At 42.4% G+C, this 18,181-nt stretch overlaps 1 protein-coding gene across 1 annotated transcript in view; it reads right to left on the bottom strand.

Moving 5' to 3' along the window:
* The window catches only part of ipo13b (importin 13b), a 208,565-nt gene extending 190,384 nt beyond the window's left edge, over positions 1–18,181 (bottom strand). The window contains exon 1 of the mRNA XM_072573267.1: positions 17,450–18,181. Coding sequence (XP_072429368.1) covers positions 17,450–17,512 — 63 coding nt within the window. The 5' untranslated portion in view covers positions 17,513–18,181. The remainder of the gene's footprint in view (positions 1–17,449) is intronic.

Raw genomic sequence — 18,181 nt, 5'->3', positions numbered from 1 at the left:
GAGAACGGAGCAGACAGGCGGGAACAAAGATGGACAGGCAGGACAGGCCAAGAGGAGGTGCCGAATCAGAGGGCCGGATCCAGGACGGGGGGGAGGGGGGGGGGGGAGGGAAGAGACGAGGAAACCAGTAAAATCCACATCGATCCCTCGTGGCCAAAGGAACCCAAGGCAGAAGACGAGGCGTGCTTCCCCCAGGCGACGAGTGGCCAGAATCTGAAGGTACAGGCGGCCCATGACTCCTGCCTGCCTTGGCCAATCCATCACCTCCACATGCTCCTGCCCCACCAAACTTATCTCCCCTTAACTTGGCACCGTGCTGTGCCCCTTGGTCCAGGATCTTCCACATACATTCAGGATACCACCCACGCCCTCCATGACTTTCAGTTCCCAGACCCCAATGCCACATCTTCACCATGGACACCCAGTCCCTGTACACATCCATCCACCATGACGAAAGTCTCCATTCCTTCTGTTTCTTCCTCTCCAGCCGACCCAACCAGTACCCTTCCACACTTATTTGATTGGGTGAACTGGTCTTCACCTTCAATAATTTCTCCTCTGAACCCTCCCACTTCCTCCAGATGAAAGGGGTAGCTATGGGCACCTGCATGGGCCCAGCTATGCCTGCCTTTTTGTCGGCTACTTGGAACAGTCCATCTTCCATAGTTACACCGGCACCATTCCCCACCTTTTCCTCCGTTACATTGATGACTGCATCAGCACCAACTCATGCTCCCATGAGGAGGTTGAACAGTTCATCAACTTCACAAACGCATTCCACCCCGACATTAAATTCACCTGGACCATCTCAGACACCTCCCTCCCCTTCCTGGCCCTCTCCATCTCCATTTCTGATGACCAACTCAACACAGACATCTACTACAAACCCATCGATTCTCACAGCTGCCTGGACTGCACCTCATCCTCCCCCACCTCCTGTAAACTCGTTATTCATTACATCCAATTCCTCCGCCTCTGCCACATCTGCTCCCAGGAGGACTAATTCTACCCCAGAACATCCAAGATGGCCTCCCTCTTCAAAGACTGCAATTCCCCTCCCACATGGTCGATGATGCCCTCCAGCGCATCTCTTCCACTTTCCACACCTCCACCCTTGAAGCCCACTTCTCCAAATCACATCAAGGACAGAACACCCGGTCCTCGCTTTCCACCCCAACAACTTCCGTATACATCGTATCAGCCTCCATTTCTGCCACCTACAAATTGATTCCACCACCAGAGTTATATTTCCACCCACCCCCCCCCCCACTCCTATTTGCGTTCCACAGAAACCATTCCCTCTGTGACTCCCTTGTTAGGTCCATGCCCCCTACCAGCCCTCACTCCACTCTTGGCACCTTCCCCTGCCACCTCAAGAATTGCAAACCCTGCGCCCACACCACCCCCCCTCACCTCCATCCAAGGCCCCAAAGGATCCTTCCTCATTCGGCAGAGATTTTCCTGCACCTCCACACGTCAACTACTGTATCCATTGCTTTTGAAGTGGTTTCCTCTACACTGGGGAGAGGGGATGCCAACTTGCGGAACATTTCAGGGAACATCTCTGGGACACACGCACTAAACAACCCCACCGTCCCGTGCTGAACACTTCAACTCCCTCTCCCACTCTACTAAGTACATGCAAGTCCTGGGCTACCTCCACCGCCAAACTCTAGTCACCTAACCCTTGGAGAAAGAACGCCCCATCTTCCACCCCAGGACCCTCCAACCACAGGGAATCAATGTGGACCCCACCAGCCTCCCCATCCCCCACCCACCCCACCCCAGATCAACCCTCCAACTCAGCACCGCCCTCACAACCCGTCCCCCTTCCCTCCCACCCATCCGCTCCACTGTTTTCCCTCCCCCCCCCCCCCCCACCACCAACCCGGCCCATTACCCTCACCCCCCCCACCCTCACCCACCCACTGCACTCAGTCATTAACACTTGCTGTGAAAAGCTTTTCTCACATTCCCCCGGATTTCTTGCCCAAAACAGTAATTCAATGTCCCCAATCCTCCTTTTATCAGCTAATGGGAAGTGTTTCACTTGACCTACCTTTTCCAAACCTGTCATAATCTCGTACACTTGTGAAATATCACCTCAATCTTCTTTACTCCGAGAACAAGCACAGCTAGTCTAACCTAAACTTAGAGTTAACATCCCTTACTCGAGAGTCAATCTGGTTAATAAACTCAGCACCCTCGAGGATTTTCCAATCTTTCCTAAAGTGTGACAAATAATAAAATGGACACAATATTCTAGTGGCCTAATCACAGCTTTTTAAAGGTTCAGCAAAATAATTTGTACATACCACCTCTACTGGGCTGGACGGCTGGCTTACAGAGTGATACCAGCAGTGCAAGTCAAATACTAGCTGAGGTCACCTTTCCAACCCCACCCCTATCTTGAAGCATGGAGAACCTCAGGATAAACTCACCATCAGTCATCTCTAGGACATTATTGAACTTGACAATGGATTCATGGTCATCATCCCAGACTTTTTTTTAAATTTAGAATTCAAATTCCACCATTTATTGTGGCGGGATTCAAACCCAGTTCCCTCGGATATTATGTGGGTTTCTTAAGGGTCTAGCAGTATTACCACTCGGCCATCGCCTCCCGAGGGAACTGCTATCCTGATGGAGCAGATAAATCGAAGCAGAGCTTCCAAAAATTTAAAACATTTTCAGACATTAAGCTTAAATGACTTAAGCAGTTTTAATGTGGACTGGTACTTTGGGGCTTTATTTTTGGTCAGTTAGCATTCAAGTGTGCCATTGGAGAGCTGTATAATAAAGCTGCCTTTTCAATCTCTGTTCCAATGCAAAGGTGAACCTTTTACTGCCGATCAGAACAGTCTTTTCATAAGTCTTTCATCACCAAGATACACACTTGTGCTGAAGTAATTAGAAACACAAATACATAGTTTCTGCCATCAAGTTTAATCTATTATCATTGCCATGGCAGTTCTTCCTTTAATTCTGTTGTGATTCTGTTTTTCTGGCCATTTAATACCTATATTTTCTAAAGTATCTAACTGCATTTTAAACAATTCAATTAATCTTGTACTTATGAATTTCTGGAGTTCTTGGTGCCTTATTTTCTTATTCTTTAAATATTTTTGTGGTTTTTCATTTAGCTAACCTTTGGTTTGGCTTTAATTGTAATTTTGTGCTCCTTATTTTGGCTTTCCCTAACACAATCTGTCCCAATCTACTCCTGGTAATTCCCTTTGGACCTAACTAAAGCATTACAGACAAAGAAAGATGAAGGCAAAGTTGCCATAGTGCCAAAATTCAGAGAGCTGTCTCAGACTAGTCAAGCTACAGCCTGACATAGTCATACTCATACAATCATACTTTACAGAATGTCCTAGACACACCATCACCATTCCTGAATACATCCGACCCCAGCAGCAGGAAGACATAGCAAAAGGTGTCAGCACAATGACATACAATCCAGAAGGAATTGTCCAAAGAGTCCTGAACATTGACTCCAGACACAGTCTCATGACACCAGGTCAAACATGGGCAAGGAAACCTCTTATTGATCACCAAATACAGACCTCCCTCAGCTGATGAAATCAGTGCTCCATGTTGAGCAACACCAGAAGGAAGGAGAGAGAGAGAGTAGAAACAGTACAGAATGTATTCTTCATCGGGGATTTCAAAGTCCACCTCTGGTGATGGCTTGGCAGCAGCACTCCTGATTAAGGGTTCAACCAACTCAAAGGACATAGCTGTTAGACTGGCTTTGCAACAGGTGATCAGGGAAACAGATATTAAAAAAAGGGAAAAACATACTTGACCTCATCCTCGCAAACCTGCCAGTTGCAGATGCAGCTGTCCATGACAGTATCAATAACAGTGATCACCGCAGAGTCCTGGTAGAGATACGTCCTGCCTTCACATTAAGAAGCCCTCCCCCACCACTGAATCTTATTGTGTGGCTGTATCATGCTACATGAGACAGACTTTAAACAGATCTAACTACTGAAGACGGGCATTCATGAGACACTGTGGGCCAACAGCAGACTTGTACTCCAGCACAATCTGCAATCTCATTTCCCTGCATATCCCCTACTCAACCTTTACAATCAAGCTAAGAAAATCAACCCTGATTCAAAGAAGAGTGAAGGAGGGCATACCAGGAGCAGCACCAACATGTCTAAAAATGAGGGGTCAACCTGATAAAGCGACCAAACAGGAGTACTTGCATGCCAAGCAGCACAAGCAACAAACAAAGCTAAGCAATCCACAACCAGTAGATCAGATTGCACCAAGGCTCATCAACAGCTACAGAATCATACTCCACCACTACCTGCAATCTCATGGCCCAGCATTGCCTCCACTCTACTATTACCATTAAGCCATCTAAACGCTCAAATCCTGCAACAATCATGCATTGTGGTAGACAATCAAACAATTCACTGGAGAATGAGAGTCCACAAATAGCCTCATCCTCCATGGTGGGGGGAAACAGCACAAAGTAAAAGATTAGGCTGAAGCATTCGCAATAATCTTCAGCTTGAAGGGCGAAGTGAATGACCCACCTTGGCCTTCTCTAGAGGTCTCCTGCATTGCAGATACCAGTCTTCAGCCAAATTTCAATTATTCCACGTGATATTACAAAATATTGAAAGCACTGGATACTGCAACGGTTATGGGTCACAATAATACCAAAGATCTGTGTCCAGACATGTCACAAGCAGCACTTACTCAGTGACACCAAGTTCGAATTTCACTAGGGTCACTCAGTTCCTGACTTTATTATAAAACATGTTTCAAAGCAAACCATGGATGAAAGAAATAAATTCCAGAGATGAAGCAGGAATGATGCCCTTGAAATGAAGGCCGCATTTTACAATGTAGCATCAAGGAGGCCTAGAAAAAATAGAGAGTCAATACAAATCTACACTATTCCATTCTCATCCATATGCCTATCCAATGCCTTTAAAGTTGGCGAGTCTACTACTGTTGCAGGCAGTGCACTCCACGCCCCTACTACTGAGCAAAGAAACTCCCTCTGACATCTGATCTATATCTATCACCACCTCAATTTAAAGTTATGCTCCCTCGTGCTAGCCATCGCCATCCAAGGAAAAAGGCTCTCACTATCTAACCCTCTAATTATCTTATATGTCTCAATTAAGTCACCTCTCAACCTTCTTCTCTAATGAAAACAGCCTCAAGTCCCTCAGCCTTTGCTCATAAGACCTTTCCTCCATACCTGGCAACATCCTAGCAAATCTCCTCTGAACCCTTTCCAAAGCTTCCACATCCTTCCTTTAATGCGGTAACTAGTACTGTACGCAATATTCCAAATGCGGCCACACCAGTGTTTTGTACAGCTGCAACATGACCTCATGGTTCCAAACCTCAATCCCTCTACCAATAAAAGCTGACACACCATATATGCCTTCTTAACAACCCTACCAACGCAGGTGGCAACTTTCAGGGATCTATGTACCTGGACACAGATCTCTTTGCTCATCTACACTACCAAGAATCTTACCATTAGCCCAGTACCAGATTAGATTAGATTAGATTAGATTACTTACAGTGTGGAAACAGGCCCTTCGGCCCAACAAGTTCACACCGCCCCGCCGAAGCACAACCCACCCATACCCCTACATCTACCCCTTACCTAACACTACAGGCAATTTAGCATGGCCAATTCACCTGACCTGCACATCTTTGGACTGTGGGAGGAAACCAGAGCACCTGGAGGAAACCCACGCAGACACGGGGAGAATGTGCAAACTCCACACAGTCAGTCACCTGAGTCTGGAATTGAACCCGGGTCTCTGGCGCTGTGAGGCAGCAGTGCTAACCACCGTGCCACCGTGCCTACTCTGGAAGGAATACCAGGAATGCAAAGTGAATCACCTCACACTTTTCTGCATTAAACTCCATTTGCACCTCTCAGCCCAGCTCTGCAGCTTATCTAGGTCCCTCTGTAACATACAACTTTCTTTGTCACTATCCACAACTGTACCGACCTTAGTGTCATCTGTAAATTTACTAACCCAGCCTTCTATGCCCGCATCAGGTCATTTATATAAATGACAAATAGTGGACCCAAAACAGATCCTTGTGGTACCCCACTAGCAACTGAATTCCGGGATGAATATTTCCCATCAAGCACCATGCTCTGTCATCTAGCCAATTTCTAAGCCAATCCGCTAAAATCACCTTCAATCCCATGCCTCCATATTTTGTGCAGTAGCCTACCATGGGAAACTTTATCAAATGCTGACTAATGGACTCAACTTATACATCCCTGAACATTCGGGGCAATTTAGATTAGATTCCCTACAGTATGGGAACAGACCCTTCAGCCCAACAAGTCCAGACCAATCCTCTGAAGAGTGACCCAGGTAAAAACATGGGGTGCAGATGCTGGAAACCAGATTCTAGATTAGAGTGGTGCTGGAAAAGCACAGCAGTTCAGGCAGCATCCGAGGAGCAGGAAAAAAAAAAAGACATTTTGGGCAAAAGCTGTGACCCACCCAGACCCATTTATCCCTAACTAATACACCTAACACTATGGCCAATTCACCTGAACTGCACATCTTTGGATTGTGGGAGGAAACCAGAACACCTGGAGGAAACCCACGCAGACACAGGGAAAAAAGTACAAACTGCACACAGACAGTTGGCTGAGGCAGGAATCGAACCCCTGCCCCTGGCACTATGAGGCAGCAGTGCTAGCCATTAGCCACCATGCCGCCCCATCCTCTAATATCAATTTCCTCATGGATTCCATTACCAGAAATTGAACTGCATCAACTATATAAATATAGGGGCTACAAAAGCAGTTAGAAGATAGTGATGACTGCAGATGCTGGATAGTCAGAGTGGATAAAGAGTGTAGATGGAAAAAGCACAGCAGGTCAAGCAGCGTAGAAGGGGAGTCAATGTTTCAGGTCAGAACCTTTCATCACAATAGCAATTCAAAGGCTAAGATTCAAGCAGCAAGTAGTTCTCCTCCTTACTCCACAAATCCTGTTAACCATCTACAGGAAACAATTCACAAGTATGAATTTATCTGGATTAATGCCACTCCAATTTCAAAAACAACATACAGGTCATACTGCTTTAACATGCGTTTCATTAACATGAATTCACTATAATGCAATTGCATCGCCAATACTTTAAGCGCTGTTTCTAAAACCCAATTTTTTTTATAACATGGGATTGCACAAGAACACAATGATCGCATTATAAAAGAACTACCTGTACTTCCACAGAAAGGATTGTTGGATTTTACAGTTTAACAACAGTATACACAGATTTATGCTACTTGAACTCCCATGATTAGATTGCACATCAAGGGATCAGCTTGATTGAGTACCTAGAGTGGACTCAAAGAATGCAATTCTAAGAAACACAATTTCAAACAATCAGTAGTGAAAGAGATTGGCCGTCAATCAATAAGAGTACTCAAGCATCAGTTTACTAAAATGTAATGACTGGATTCTAAAATTCCATCACCAAGCATATCACAGTAGAATTATTAGAACCCCATTTGAGTCTTTGTGAGCTTAGGTACTGATACTCAGGGGTTTGAGTGCTAGATTATTCCCCAGGCTGGACAAAAATCAATGAGTCGCAAAATAAAAAGTCAAAGCAGCCAATTCAAAATGCAAGTGTCAAAATATAATCAATAGAGGTGCAATGACCCAGTGCTTCGTTGCTAGACTATTAATCCAGAAACTAGCTAATGTTCTGGAGACTCAGGTTCAAATTCCACCATGACAGATAGTTGAATTTGAATTCATTAAAAAAAAAAGAGGGGATCTGGAAGTAAGAGTCTAATGACGATAGTGTCAATTGTTGGCAAAATCCATCTGGTTCACTAATGTCCTTTGAGGTAGAAAGTCGGTCATCCCTACCTGCAAATCCAGACCCACAGCAATATGGTTGACTTTTAAAGGACAGGAAATAAATGCTGGTCTAGATCACAGATGCCCACAACTCATGAGTGAATAAATAATGAAAAAAATTGTCAGAGGAACATTCAAGTGGAATGATTATCAGCCTTTCTGAGACTGAAATAAACCAAATCTCCGCTACTAGGCACTATCCAGGAAGAATGCTGGTCTATATCAAAACGAACAGTGAATCAGTCTCAGCAGCAACATCAGAAAGAAGCGAATCGCCCATCAATGCATTTCAATTAGCAAACTGCGACAGTCTTTTTCCCAGGCATCAATTCTGAGGTGCAGAGGAGTGTCACATTGGTTTTCTACAGAAGTGCTCGTTTTTCATTTGCTCACTTCAAAGACGTTCTCCATTAAACGTAAGCAAAATACAAGGGACAAGTTTACCACAATTTTATGTGACAGCTAAAGAATACTTTATCTAGAAGATATTCCCCTTCAATGCAAAATTGACTCCCTTTTAATCTACACAAAAATCTTTTTGCACGAACAGAGTTTGTCATTTCCTGGGCATCCCCAATTAGTTTTTCCAGAAACCAAAAAAGGTTCCGAATTGGATCCCTAGTATTTTCAGATTTAGTTAGTTAGTTTCAACTGAGCTGGGGCAGCAGTACAGTCAACTAAAGTCTTCAGGTTCAGGCTGAGAAAACCAGCCAAAGTTCCAACATCTATTGAGTAATCAATGGCATCTGCTAAAAATAGACATAGGGTCATCAGGCAAGGACAGATGGGACCCTAAACACTTATAGACCTACAGTCTGCCAAAAACATCTACTAATGATTGCATAATTCAATAGTCAGCTGCCTATAGATCCACAAAGATCTCTCTGAAGAGACAGTCAAAAGAGCAGAAAACGTACATATCCGACATAAGACACAGAATTACAACATTAAATTAAACCATTGCGCTTATAATGCCGATATTCGATCACTGAAAGAGCAATTCGCCTAGTGTCACTCCAAAACCTTCTCCTTGCAGCCATGCACATCCATCCATGTTGGATAATGATCCAAGCAGTGAAATAGTGTTGGAAAATTAGAAGATCAGCAGGCAAAAAAAAAGGGTCTCCCAACAGCATTGCAAAAGTACCTACAACATATTGACAGCAGCAGTTCTAGGTGGTGGCTCTAAAGGGCAATTGGGAATTGGCAATAAATACTTGTCTAACTATAACCCATCCACATTTCATTGATTAATTTTTTAAAATGAGTACTGTTTACCAATTTCCAAACACTTATTTCTGCTCTACTATCCAAATGACACCATAAGAAATCACAGAATTAGCAAAATACTGGATAATGACAGGCAAATTTGCTACTGCTCATTGATAAAAATGCTCATTTCAGGTTTTGTGCTATTTTTGAAGAACAAAACAAAACTGAAAATGGTGAACCAAGTTTTTTTTCCCCCAAATCTGAAAAAAATGAATTATAACCTTTAAATGTTGTTCAAACGAAAAAACTATACCAACTAATTTGCAGGACTACTTCTTTTGCCACTAGGTTCAGTGACATACAGGTATCTCTCAGACATTAAAACAAAGATCAGCTAAAACAGTCAGTCAATTCTAATCCATGCTAAATGGCCATAAACGCTGACTAATCACATCTTACCAATTAGAGAGTCGATAAACTAGTCCAAACTACAATCTCAAAAATCAATAATACATTAAGATAAAAGTCCACAAAATTGTATTTTCTCTTCTGCAAGTCTCAATTTCATTGAGGATTTCATAAAATCATAGGATACAGCACTGATGCAACTGCCTGCTACCCATTAGTCCACTAAAATGTAGTTCAGTCAAATCAATGCACCAGATTTTAAATGTAATAGAGATGAACAACAGTAAATACATTTGAAACAACAGTGTGAATTACGTAAAATGGCACCTCACATGTTAACTTCAGTGAGCCAACATCTCAATCGCAAAATGTATAAAACACAGATCTGGGTTGCTTTCTTTGGTGCAAACAGGGAGGCACAGTTTTCCAAAACAAAGCTAGGTAACAATCAGATGACCTTTTAAAAATAATATTTTTTAATTCCACCATTAAAACTGCACTTTAATGTGGAATTAACTTACAATTTTGAAACCGCTCACAACATTTGACTCATTAGGCAACAATTAACCAATAAGCAATCTTAAAAATCAGGTATCTTTAGTATAACTGGGAACAACCTGCACAAATTAGTTAAAGCTGTTTAATGATCAAATTCCACCCTTTTAAAAATGTCATCCATATCAAAAAGGTTTTTTTCTTAAGTCAATAGCATAGAATCAAAGTTTCGACCATTTATCAACATTGCTTAAAAAGAAAATTTCTCAAAATGTTTATGATGGCATAAAACTAAAAATATTTTAAGTTACTAAAGTCACCAATAAATATTTTGGACAAGTGGGATATTACAAAGGGGTTGCAAACATTTCCAAGATGCAAAGATTCAAAAAGACTAATTCAAAAAGACTATGCTGTTAATCACAAATATACACCAAAATCAAAGTTCAGTAATTGCTTCTCTGCTTGCCCCCAACTTTCCTAATTGCCCCTACCCCAACTGTTGGTCACTTTGAATGAAGCCTCCAGATTTTAATGTTGATACTGGAAGGGATGCAAACCAGAACTAGTGCTTAAATTTTTAAAACATAATCTCTATTGAGTGGAAACAGACCCTTCAGCGCAACAAGTCCACACCAACCCTCCGAAGGAGTAACCCACCCAGATCCATTCCTCTACTACTTTATGTTTACCCCAGACTAATGCACCTAACCTACACATCTTTGGATTATGGGTGGAAACCACACCACCCAGAGGAAACCCACACAGATACGGGAAGAATGTGCAAACTCCACACACAGTCGCCCGAGGCTGGAATTGAACCCAGGACCCTGGCGCAGTGAGGGAGATGTATGTATTTTTGGGTTAGATGCTAAATTGAGCACATTTCACAACTGCAACAAATCCTAGATTGCTTTAAAGCCCAAAAAGAATTTGTTGAACTGTAGTCACTAACTCATGAAGACCTCTCCCATCCCAGTTATAATCTCTTTTGCCCTCTGATTAGGCAGAAGAATCTAAAGTTTAACACGCGTACAAACAGATTTAAAAACGGCTTCTTCCTCACTCATTAGACTTCCGAATAGACCTCTCAAATTTTTAATTTAATGATGTTGATGTCAGTCCTTGTAATGTTGTTATATTCTTCGCTCTGTTCTATTACTCTAATACACTTTATATGATATGATCTGCCCGTACTGCATGCTTTTCACTGTATCTAGGTACATGTGACAATAATAAATCAATTTTTAAAAAAGCATGTTACAAAAAAAAAGAAATAAGAGACACTTATATAGTGCCTTCACAACCTTAGGTCAATCCCAAGTGCTTTTCAACCAATAAGCTACTTTAAAGTGTCACGACAGGTATAGCATAACAAAACTAAGTCATGTGGAATGTTCCTACAAACAGCTTAGAATTAAATGTTCAGAGCTGATTCGGATAGTGGTCACGAGTTAAACTTTGGTTAAGACACTAGGAAAATACCTGTTTTTCTTTGAATCATGCAGAGATGTAAAAGGGGACTCAATTAAGCATCTCACCAAGAGAACATACTTCTCCCTCACCACTGCAGTGATGTGTCAGCTTAGATCACATTAACAAGACTCCAAGATACTATTTGAAACTATCACTAGGTTAAAATCCTGGATTTTCTTCTCTAATGGCATTGTGGGGCAATTCTCAGCAGGTGGACTGCAGCTGTTCAAGGTGGCAACTCACCACAACTTTTTCAAGGGCAACTAAGGACTGGCAATAAATGCTGGCCAGCCAGCAATGCCCTCATTCTACAAATGTTTTTTTTTTAAAAAAACATCCTGACTCAGAAGGCAGTGTGCTGCCACTGAGATGTCATTTAGGTCAAAGTTCTCTGACAAATATGGTACTCATCAGACTTCTAGGATTTTGGGAAATATTCACCAACCTTGCAAATGAAGACCACATTCCAAGAATTTCTTAGTAAATGTTGTCTCTTTGTGGCAGATGTTCATTAATGTACTGCAATAAAGTAGAAGTTTTGCATATGTTGATGCCAGGTACTTGATTATATATTTTAATGTGACATTGAGCATTGCTGTGTTAAATGGTCACTTTTCTAAAAAAAATGCAGCACATTAATCAGCACCTGCCATAAGGAGACAATCATTTAAGAAATTATTGGAATGCAGTCATCATTTACAAGCTTGGCATTTATTGCACATCCCTAGTTGCTCAAGATGGGGTACGGGAAAGTCTCCTTGAAACATTGCTATTCATAAGGTCAAGGTGCTCCCACAAATGCAATTGAGGGAGTTTCACAATTTGGACCTTGTAACAGTGAAAAAAAAATGGCAATGGGTTTTTACGTGAGCATGTGACCTGGAGGTCATGGCATTTTCATACAGTCTTGCCATATTCCTGAGTGGTAGAAGCCTTGGGTGTGAGAAATGCTCTTAGCTACAGGATGCCCAACAGAAATTTACTATTACACATGGCCATGAAGTTACACAGTGGTGAGAAGTGAATATTTAAGCTAACAAGTGAAGTGCTAATTAAGGGGATTGCCTTGTTCTAAACAGTGTCAAGCTTTGAGCACTGCTTGAGCTGCACACGGAAATATAGAGAGTACTGTATTCCAAACTTCTGACTTGTGCTTTGGAAGTGGTCAAGGGACAAGTCGCACTTCACATAATACCCAGAATTGTGACTTTTCACATCTATGGAATTTACAAGATAGGCACAACTAAGATTCTGGTCAATGGCAATTCCTCTCCCTGCAGTACATTCTTTGTGGGGGGCTCAGGGGTGACATGACCATTTGAATATCAAACAGAAATTGTTGGGCTCTCCTTGGTTGGAGATGATTGCTGCTTGACTATTGCATGGCCTAAATGTACTTGCCATTTATCAATGCAAGTCTGGATGGTATCACTATTTGTAGATTTGGACTGCTTTCTTATCTGTCAGTTAGGTTCTGCTACATTAATACACAGCTACATTGCTAATTTTGAAATGAAGTTCAGTGATGGAAGCAGCTGAAGGTTGTTGTTTGCTGCAATGACCTAGCTAGCAATAAATTGCCTCCAACATGCACGGCCTTCTTCCTTTGTAGGAGATAAGACTGTAGCCATGGGAAAGTGTTCCCCTTCATCTCTATGAACAGCAGTTTCACTAGTTTCTTGGTTCCAAATAAGATAAAATTTTCCTTCCCATCAAGGGCACACACTTCCACCTCACTTATTAACTCAGTTCCTCTGTTGAATTTTAGACAATTTGATTGTGCTACCGCTACCCTCAAGCTGTGCATTCCAGACCCTAAGCACATGCGACATAGAGGTCTTCCTCATTATGCTATGGCTTCTTGTGGTTAACCACAACAGTGTCTTCTGGTTCTCAATTCTTCCACTAATGACATTTCTTTCTCCCACCTAAAAAAAAATCCAGGTTACTAACTTTGAATACAAAGTCAATTTTTCAGTAGGTTGGACATGTGTCAGCATTACCTGTAAACAGGTAAGTGAAAATAAAAAGGGGGCAGGATTAGATGAATATAGCCTTCAGCTAGGACGCTGTTGGGATAGAGTCATTAGTGATCCAATGCACACAACACTCATCACATGGAGCAAATTAAACCAGCTGAAGTCGGTCATCTATGTTAGCGGGCACCTTCTGAGCAGGCTGAGCAGAATCATGTGATGAATGGTTGCAAATATTTCAACTCTGTCAATGAGTATGGGAAATTCATGGAGCCTTTCCTTCCTGCCAGTTGTTAATTTCTCACTACCAATGAAAAGATAAAACTGTGGAGCTTTGACCTGATCTATTTGTGATCTGATAGCTAAGCTCTGATTTGTAGTATGCTGCTTCTACCGTTTAGCATGTATGCAAACCTATGGGCTTGCTTCACCAGATTAACACCTTACTTTCAAATATATCGACTGCTGTTCCTGGCATTCTTTTTTAATTGAGCCAGGCTTAGTCAGTAGTGATGGAAGTGCAAGGATATGGAGTAGCAGGATTTCCAATATGTATTTAGGAATAAAATTTTACTGTTATTGGTTCTCAGTACCTTACGGATGCCAAGTTTTGACCTCCTGGATCTGCTGTTAATACATTCTACTTAGCACTGAGGCAATATCATTTTGTACCATGTCTTATGTCTCAGTATGAAGTTGAACCTTGATCCTCACAGATTGTGTGATAGTTACATTCCCACAGACATTTACCTGCAGATAGATTAGCAAGGGCAATACCAAGTACTTTATCCCCTTGAGTTTGTTATCTCACCATCTTCTGTTAACCCAACCTGATAGATATGACAGGAACTGATCAGCTCAGCACATTGGCACCACCACCAGTTTCTCTTGATGATGGACAGTGATCTATGAGATTTCATGGGGTCTATATGGAGAGCTATCAGCATCAGTCCTATCTGAGTCCATACAGTACCACTGTGCTGTGCCGCAACTCTTGTCTAGTGCCAGTGGTAAAAACAAGGACTGCAGATGCTGGAAGCCAGAGTCTAGAGTAGTGCTGGAAAAGCACAGCTGGTCAGACAGCATCCGAGGAGCAGGAAAATCTACGTTTCGGGGAAAAGCCCTTCATCAGGAATACAGGCAGGGTGCCTGCAGAGTGGAGAGATAAATGAGGGAGGGGAGGTAGCAAAGATTACGATGGGTGATGGGGGGGGGGGATGAAGGCGACAGGTCAGAGAGGAGGGTGGATTGGATAGGTGGAAAGGAAGATAGGCAGGTAGGACAGGTCATGAGGGCAATGCCGAGCTGGAAGGTTGGAACTGGGGTGAGGTGGGGGAAAAGGAAAATGAAGAAACTGGTGAAATCCACATTGATGCCATGGGATTGCAGTGTTCCGAGTTGGAAGATGAGGCGTTCTTCCTCCAGGCGTCGGGTGGTAATGGAGCAGTGGTGGGGGAGGCCCAGGACCTGCATGTCCTCGGCAGAGCGGGAGACGGAGTTGAAATGTTGGGCCACAGGGCGGTGGGGTTGATTGGTGCAGGTGTCCCAAAGATGTTCCCTAAAGCACTTGGTTAGGAGGCATCCAGTCTCCCCAAATGTAGAGGAGACCACATCGGGAACATTGAATACAATAAACGATATTGGTGGACGTGCAGGTAAAACTTTGCTGGATGTAGAAAGCTCCTTTGTGACCTTGGATGGAGGTGAAAGAATTGCACCCATACCTCCTCCCCTCCATTCATGCTAACCACTGAGCCACCATGCCACCCTTATGATGGAGGAGTCTGGGGCATTGCTGAAAAATACACATTTATCAGTATTAGGCTGTTGTTTGGAGAGCTAACGCAGAGACCAAACTCTATCACCGTTCTCAGGTGTTTAGTGTTATTACCAGGACAGCGTTACCAAGGAGCAGCATGAGCGGAAGATGACAAAGAAAAGGGGAACCAAATGCAAAAGAACACCGCTGGAGAAAGATTACCAAGATATTCTCCTGCAATCATAGTTAAGACTGGAATTAACCCAGTGCAAACCCACAATGCTGCACTCCAGAGAAAAGCCACTAAAGAACAATCGTGTGGATAGTCATTTCAACAATTACAGAGGCCAAGGAAGGAAAATGCACCACAGTCAGAGGATGTAATTAGCCAATTTGGAAAAAGCTGTTTCAGTGCTGCAATAAAGCAAATTTGGGAGACAACATTCTTTAGGACCATGAGGAAGACTGCAAGTAAACCTTGGTTTGCAAGGGGGAGAAAGATGGGGATACTATGGTAATGGGTGGAGGGACAGAGAGAAGTAGCGTTTTGAGCACTGAGGAGATCATAAACATCTAAAAAGAAGGAAGTATTTCTAAAGTCACTTAGCAAGTACACCAGCAAAGGAAGCTGACTGGTTTGAAGTTGAATGATAAAGTGATTGCAAATAATGGGTTTCAGCCCAAGATGGTTGATGGGGAAGTGACAGAATACATGTCAAGTGTGTGACATTTCTGGCACAATAAAGATAAAGCTTCAGACTTTCCAATATCAAACTAAAGGAAATTGTAACTCATCTAAAATTAGATGTGTATTCCCTCAGTGACCTGCAAAGCTATTCAGCAAAACTTGCTGCACCTGCGACACTGCCCTCTGGTACATCAATTCCTGCATGCATTCAGCACCCAGATCCTCAGGTTCACCTCATTGGTTCCCTCACATTCTTTAAGAATATCTTATATCCACCTCTAACATTAGTCACCAATCACCATTGGCTTACCATAGTTTTCTGTTCCTCTAATAGCATAGGAACAATTTCTACAAAGTCATAAATACAATGTTTTGTTTTAAAACAAACTGTCTAGTTACATAGACATGAAAAGCTGCACACAATTCAAAAAAAGAGGTAACTTTGAAGATATCACTTCTTCCAAAAAAATAAATTTGGATTTCTAAAACTGTTATCAGTAACGCATCTTCCAGGTACACATTTCAATAAAGTTTTATTGACTCAGAGAATAGGTAAAGATCATAAACTAGGTTCACAGAACCAACATAACACTGAGCTGAGCCTCAATCAGACAATGAGTTCAAACTACACGAGGGAGAAGAATCATGCTAAGAGAAGAAAATCCTTCAGAAGGTTTATACATTTTAAAAAAGGAATTTTCAAAGTGTGAGGAAGACACCAAAAACACTGTTGACCTAATTACACTTTGACTGTTCTAAATTAAACTGCCCTGACCTCAATCTCACAAATGTTTAGCCTCCTACAGCATAGGAGAGTCTACACATCCCACGCACTGTTACTGTCCAGTCAGCTTCAAGAACTTAATGACTCATGAGCATAACTCAAAACAGTTGAAAGGGGTTGGTTTTTCATAGTATGTACTACTGAAGTCATAAATAAATCACATACATGAAAATATAAGCATGCATAATAAATGATCACCTTCATGAAAGCACATTATGTCAACAAATACCTCCACATCTTTAAAAAGTGACCCTCTATTAAGTGGTTTTTAAAACAAGCATGAAACATATTATACAGGAAGTCTTAAAAAAAAGTATTCTCCCTCAGGTTAAAGCTGGCCAAGTGTTTCTTGCTCCATTCTGAAATCTAAACTTAACTGCAGCCTTAGATATTTACAAACAAGGACACTTATGAAACAAAATATAACCAACGATTTCAAGTCAACAAGTTAACCCCATTCACACATCAGAGACTTGGCTCCAATAATTGTGTCAAAAGGTAAATTACAGCTGATGGTGCCATTTAACAATAAAACATTTACAATCTGGTTACAATGGATACAGTGTTTCTTTATTACTTACTATACAAGAAGTCAATATTTCTAACATTGTTGCATCTATAATTGAGTATAAATGGAAATGGGTTTGCAGATGCCTGGTCATGATTTTGATGTGCCTACACGCTATGAGTTCACAGAAAACAATTAGGACGACGAAAGGTAACCTGTTACAAATAAACTAGACTGATATATAGTCTTACCTTTTCTACGTTTGCTACTGAGTAATCTAAATTATCTTCGCTCTCTCCTCTTTCGCGATCCATTTTTAGTGCTGGGAGGGAAGAGTATTATAGTACTATTGTTGCTCTTGCCTTCAGTTTACCAGCAGACCTATCGTGATGGAGGTGGAAGGGAGTTGGGGGGGGGGGGGGGGGGGAAAGAGGGGAGGGGTAGGTAGCAGTCAGAATGACCCTGTACCAGTTTTCACTTCTCTCCACCTCAGGGTGACAGCTGAGGGAGCCCTCTTCCTTTGTGCGCCCTTCTCCTCCTCGACGAGCCCTCGCACTCTCAGTTAAATTAACGGGGAGCGCCGCATCGTTCGCCTTGAACAATCACACCGTGGACAATAACAATGGCGATGCCTCGGGTGGTAAGCGGCTGCACACACTGACTTGCTCCCCTGCTTTGAATTTCTTGCAGACACCTCAGGGCCTCCGCTGACAGATCTAAGAGGTCCTGGCGGCATCAAGGGTGGTTACTCAGTCGCCGTTTTTGCAGGAGCAACTAAAATAAGTAACTAAAGCAACCGAATTCCTACAACCAAAATATCTTTTTCGTTTTTGACAATAAAGGGGAGAAACAGAAACAAATATCAAGACTTGCACTTGTTAAATCACCCTAGGGACCGCTTGATAACCTGTGTTTTTTAACCTAGCGGGCGGTGCTGCACAGAAGCGCATACGCATTTTGCTATCCAACGTTCTGGAGGATGT

Source organism: Chiloscyllium punctatum, chromosome 7 (genome assembly GCF_047496795.1).
Source record: "Chiloscyllium punctatum isolate Juve2018m chromosome 7, sChiPun1.3, whole genome shotgun sequence".
In the NCBI taxonomy this organism is placed as follows: domain Eukaryota; kingdom Metazoa; phylum Chordata; class Chondrichthyes; order Orectolobiformes; family Hemiscylliidae; genus Chiloscyllium; species Chiloscyllium punctatum.
The sequence above is the reverse complement of the archived record's forward strand: the minus strand, read 5'-3'. Positions and strand labels throughout refer to the sequence as shown.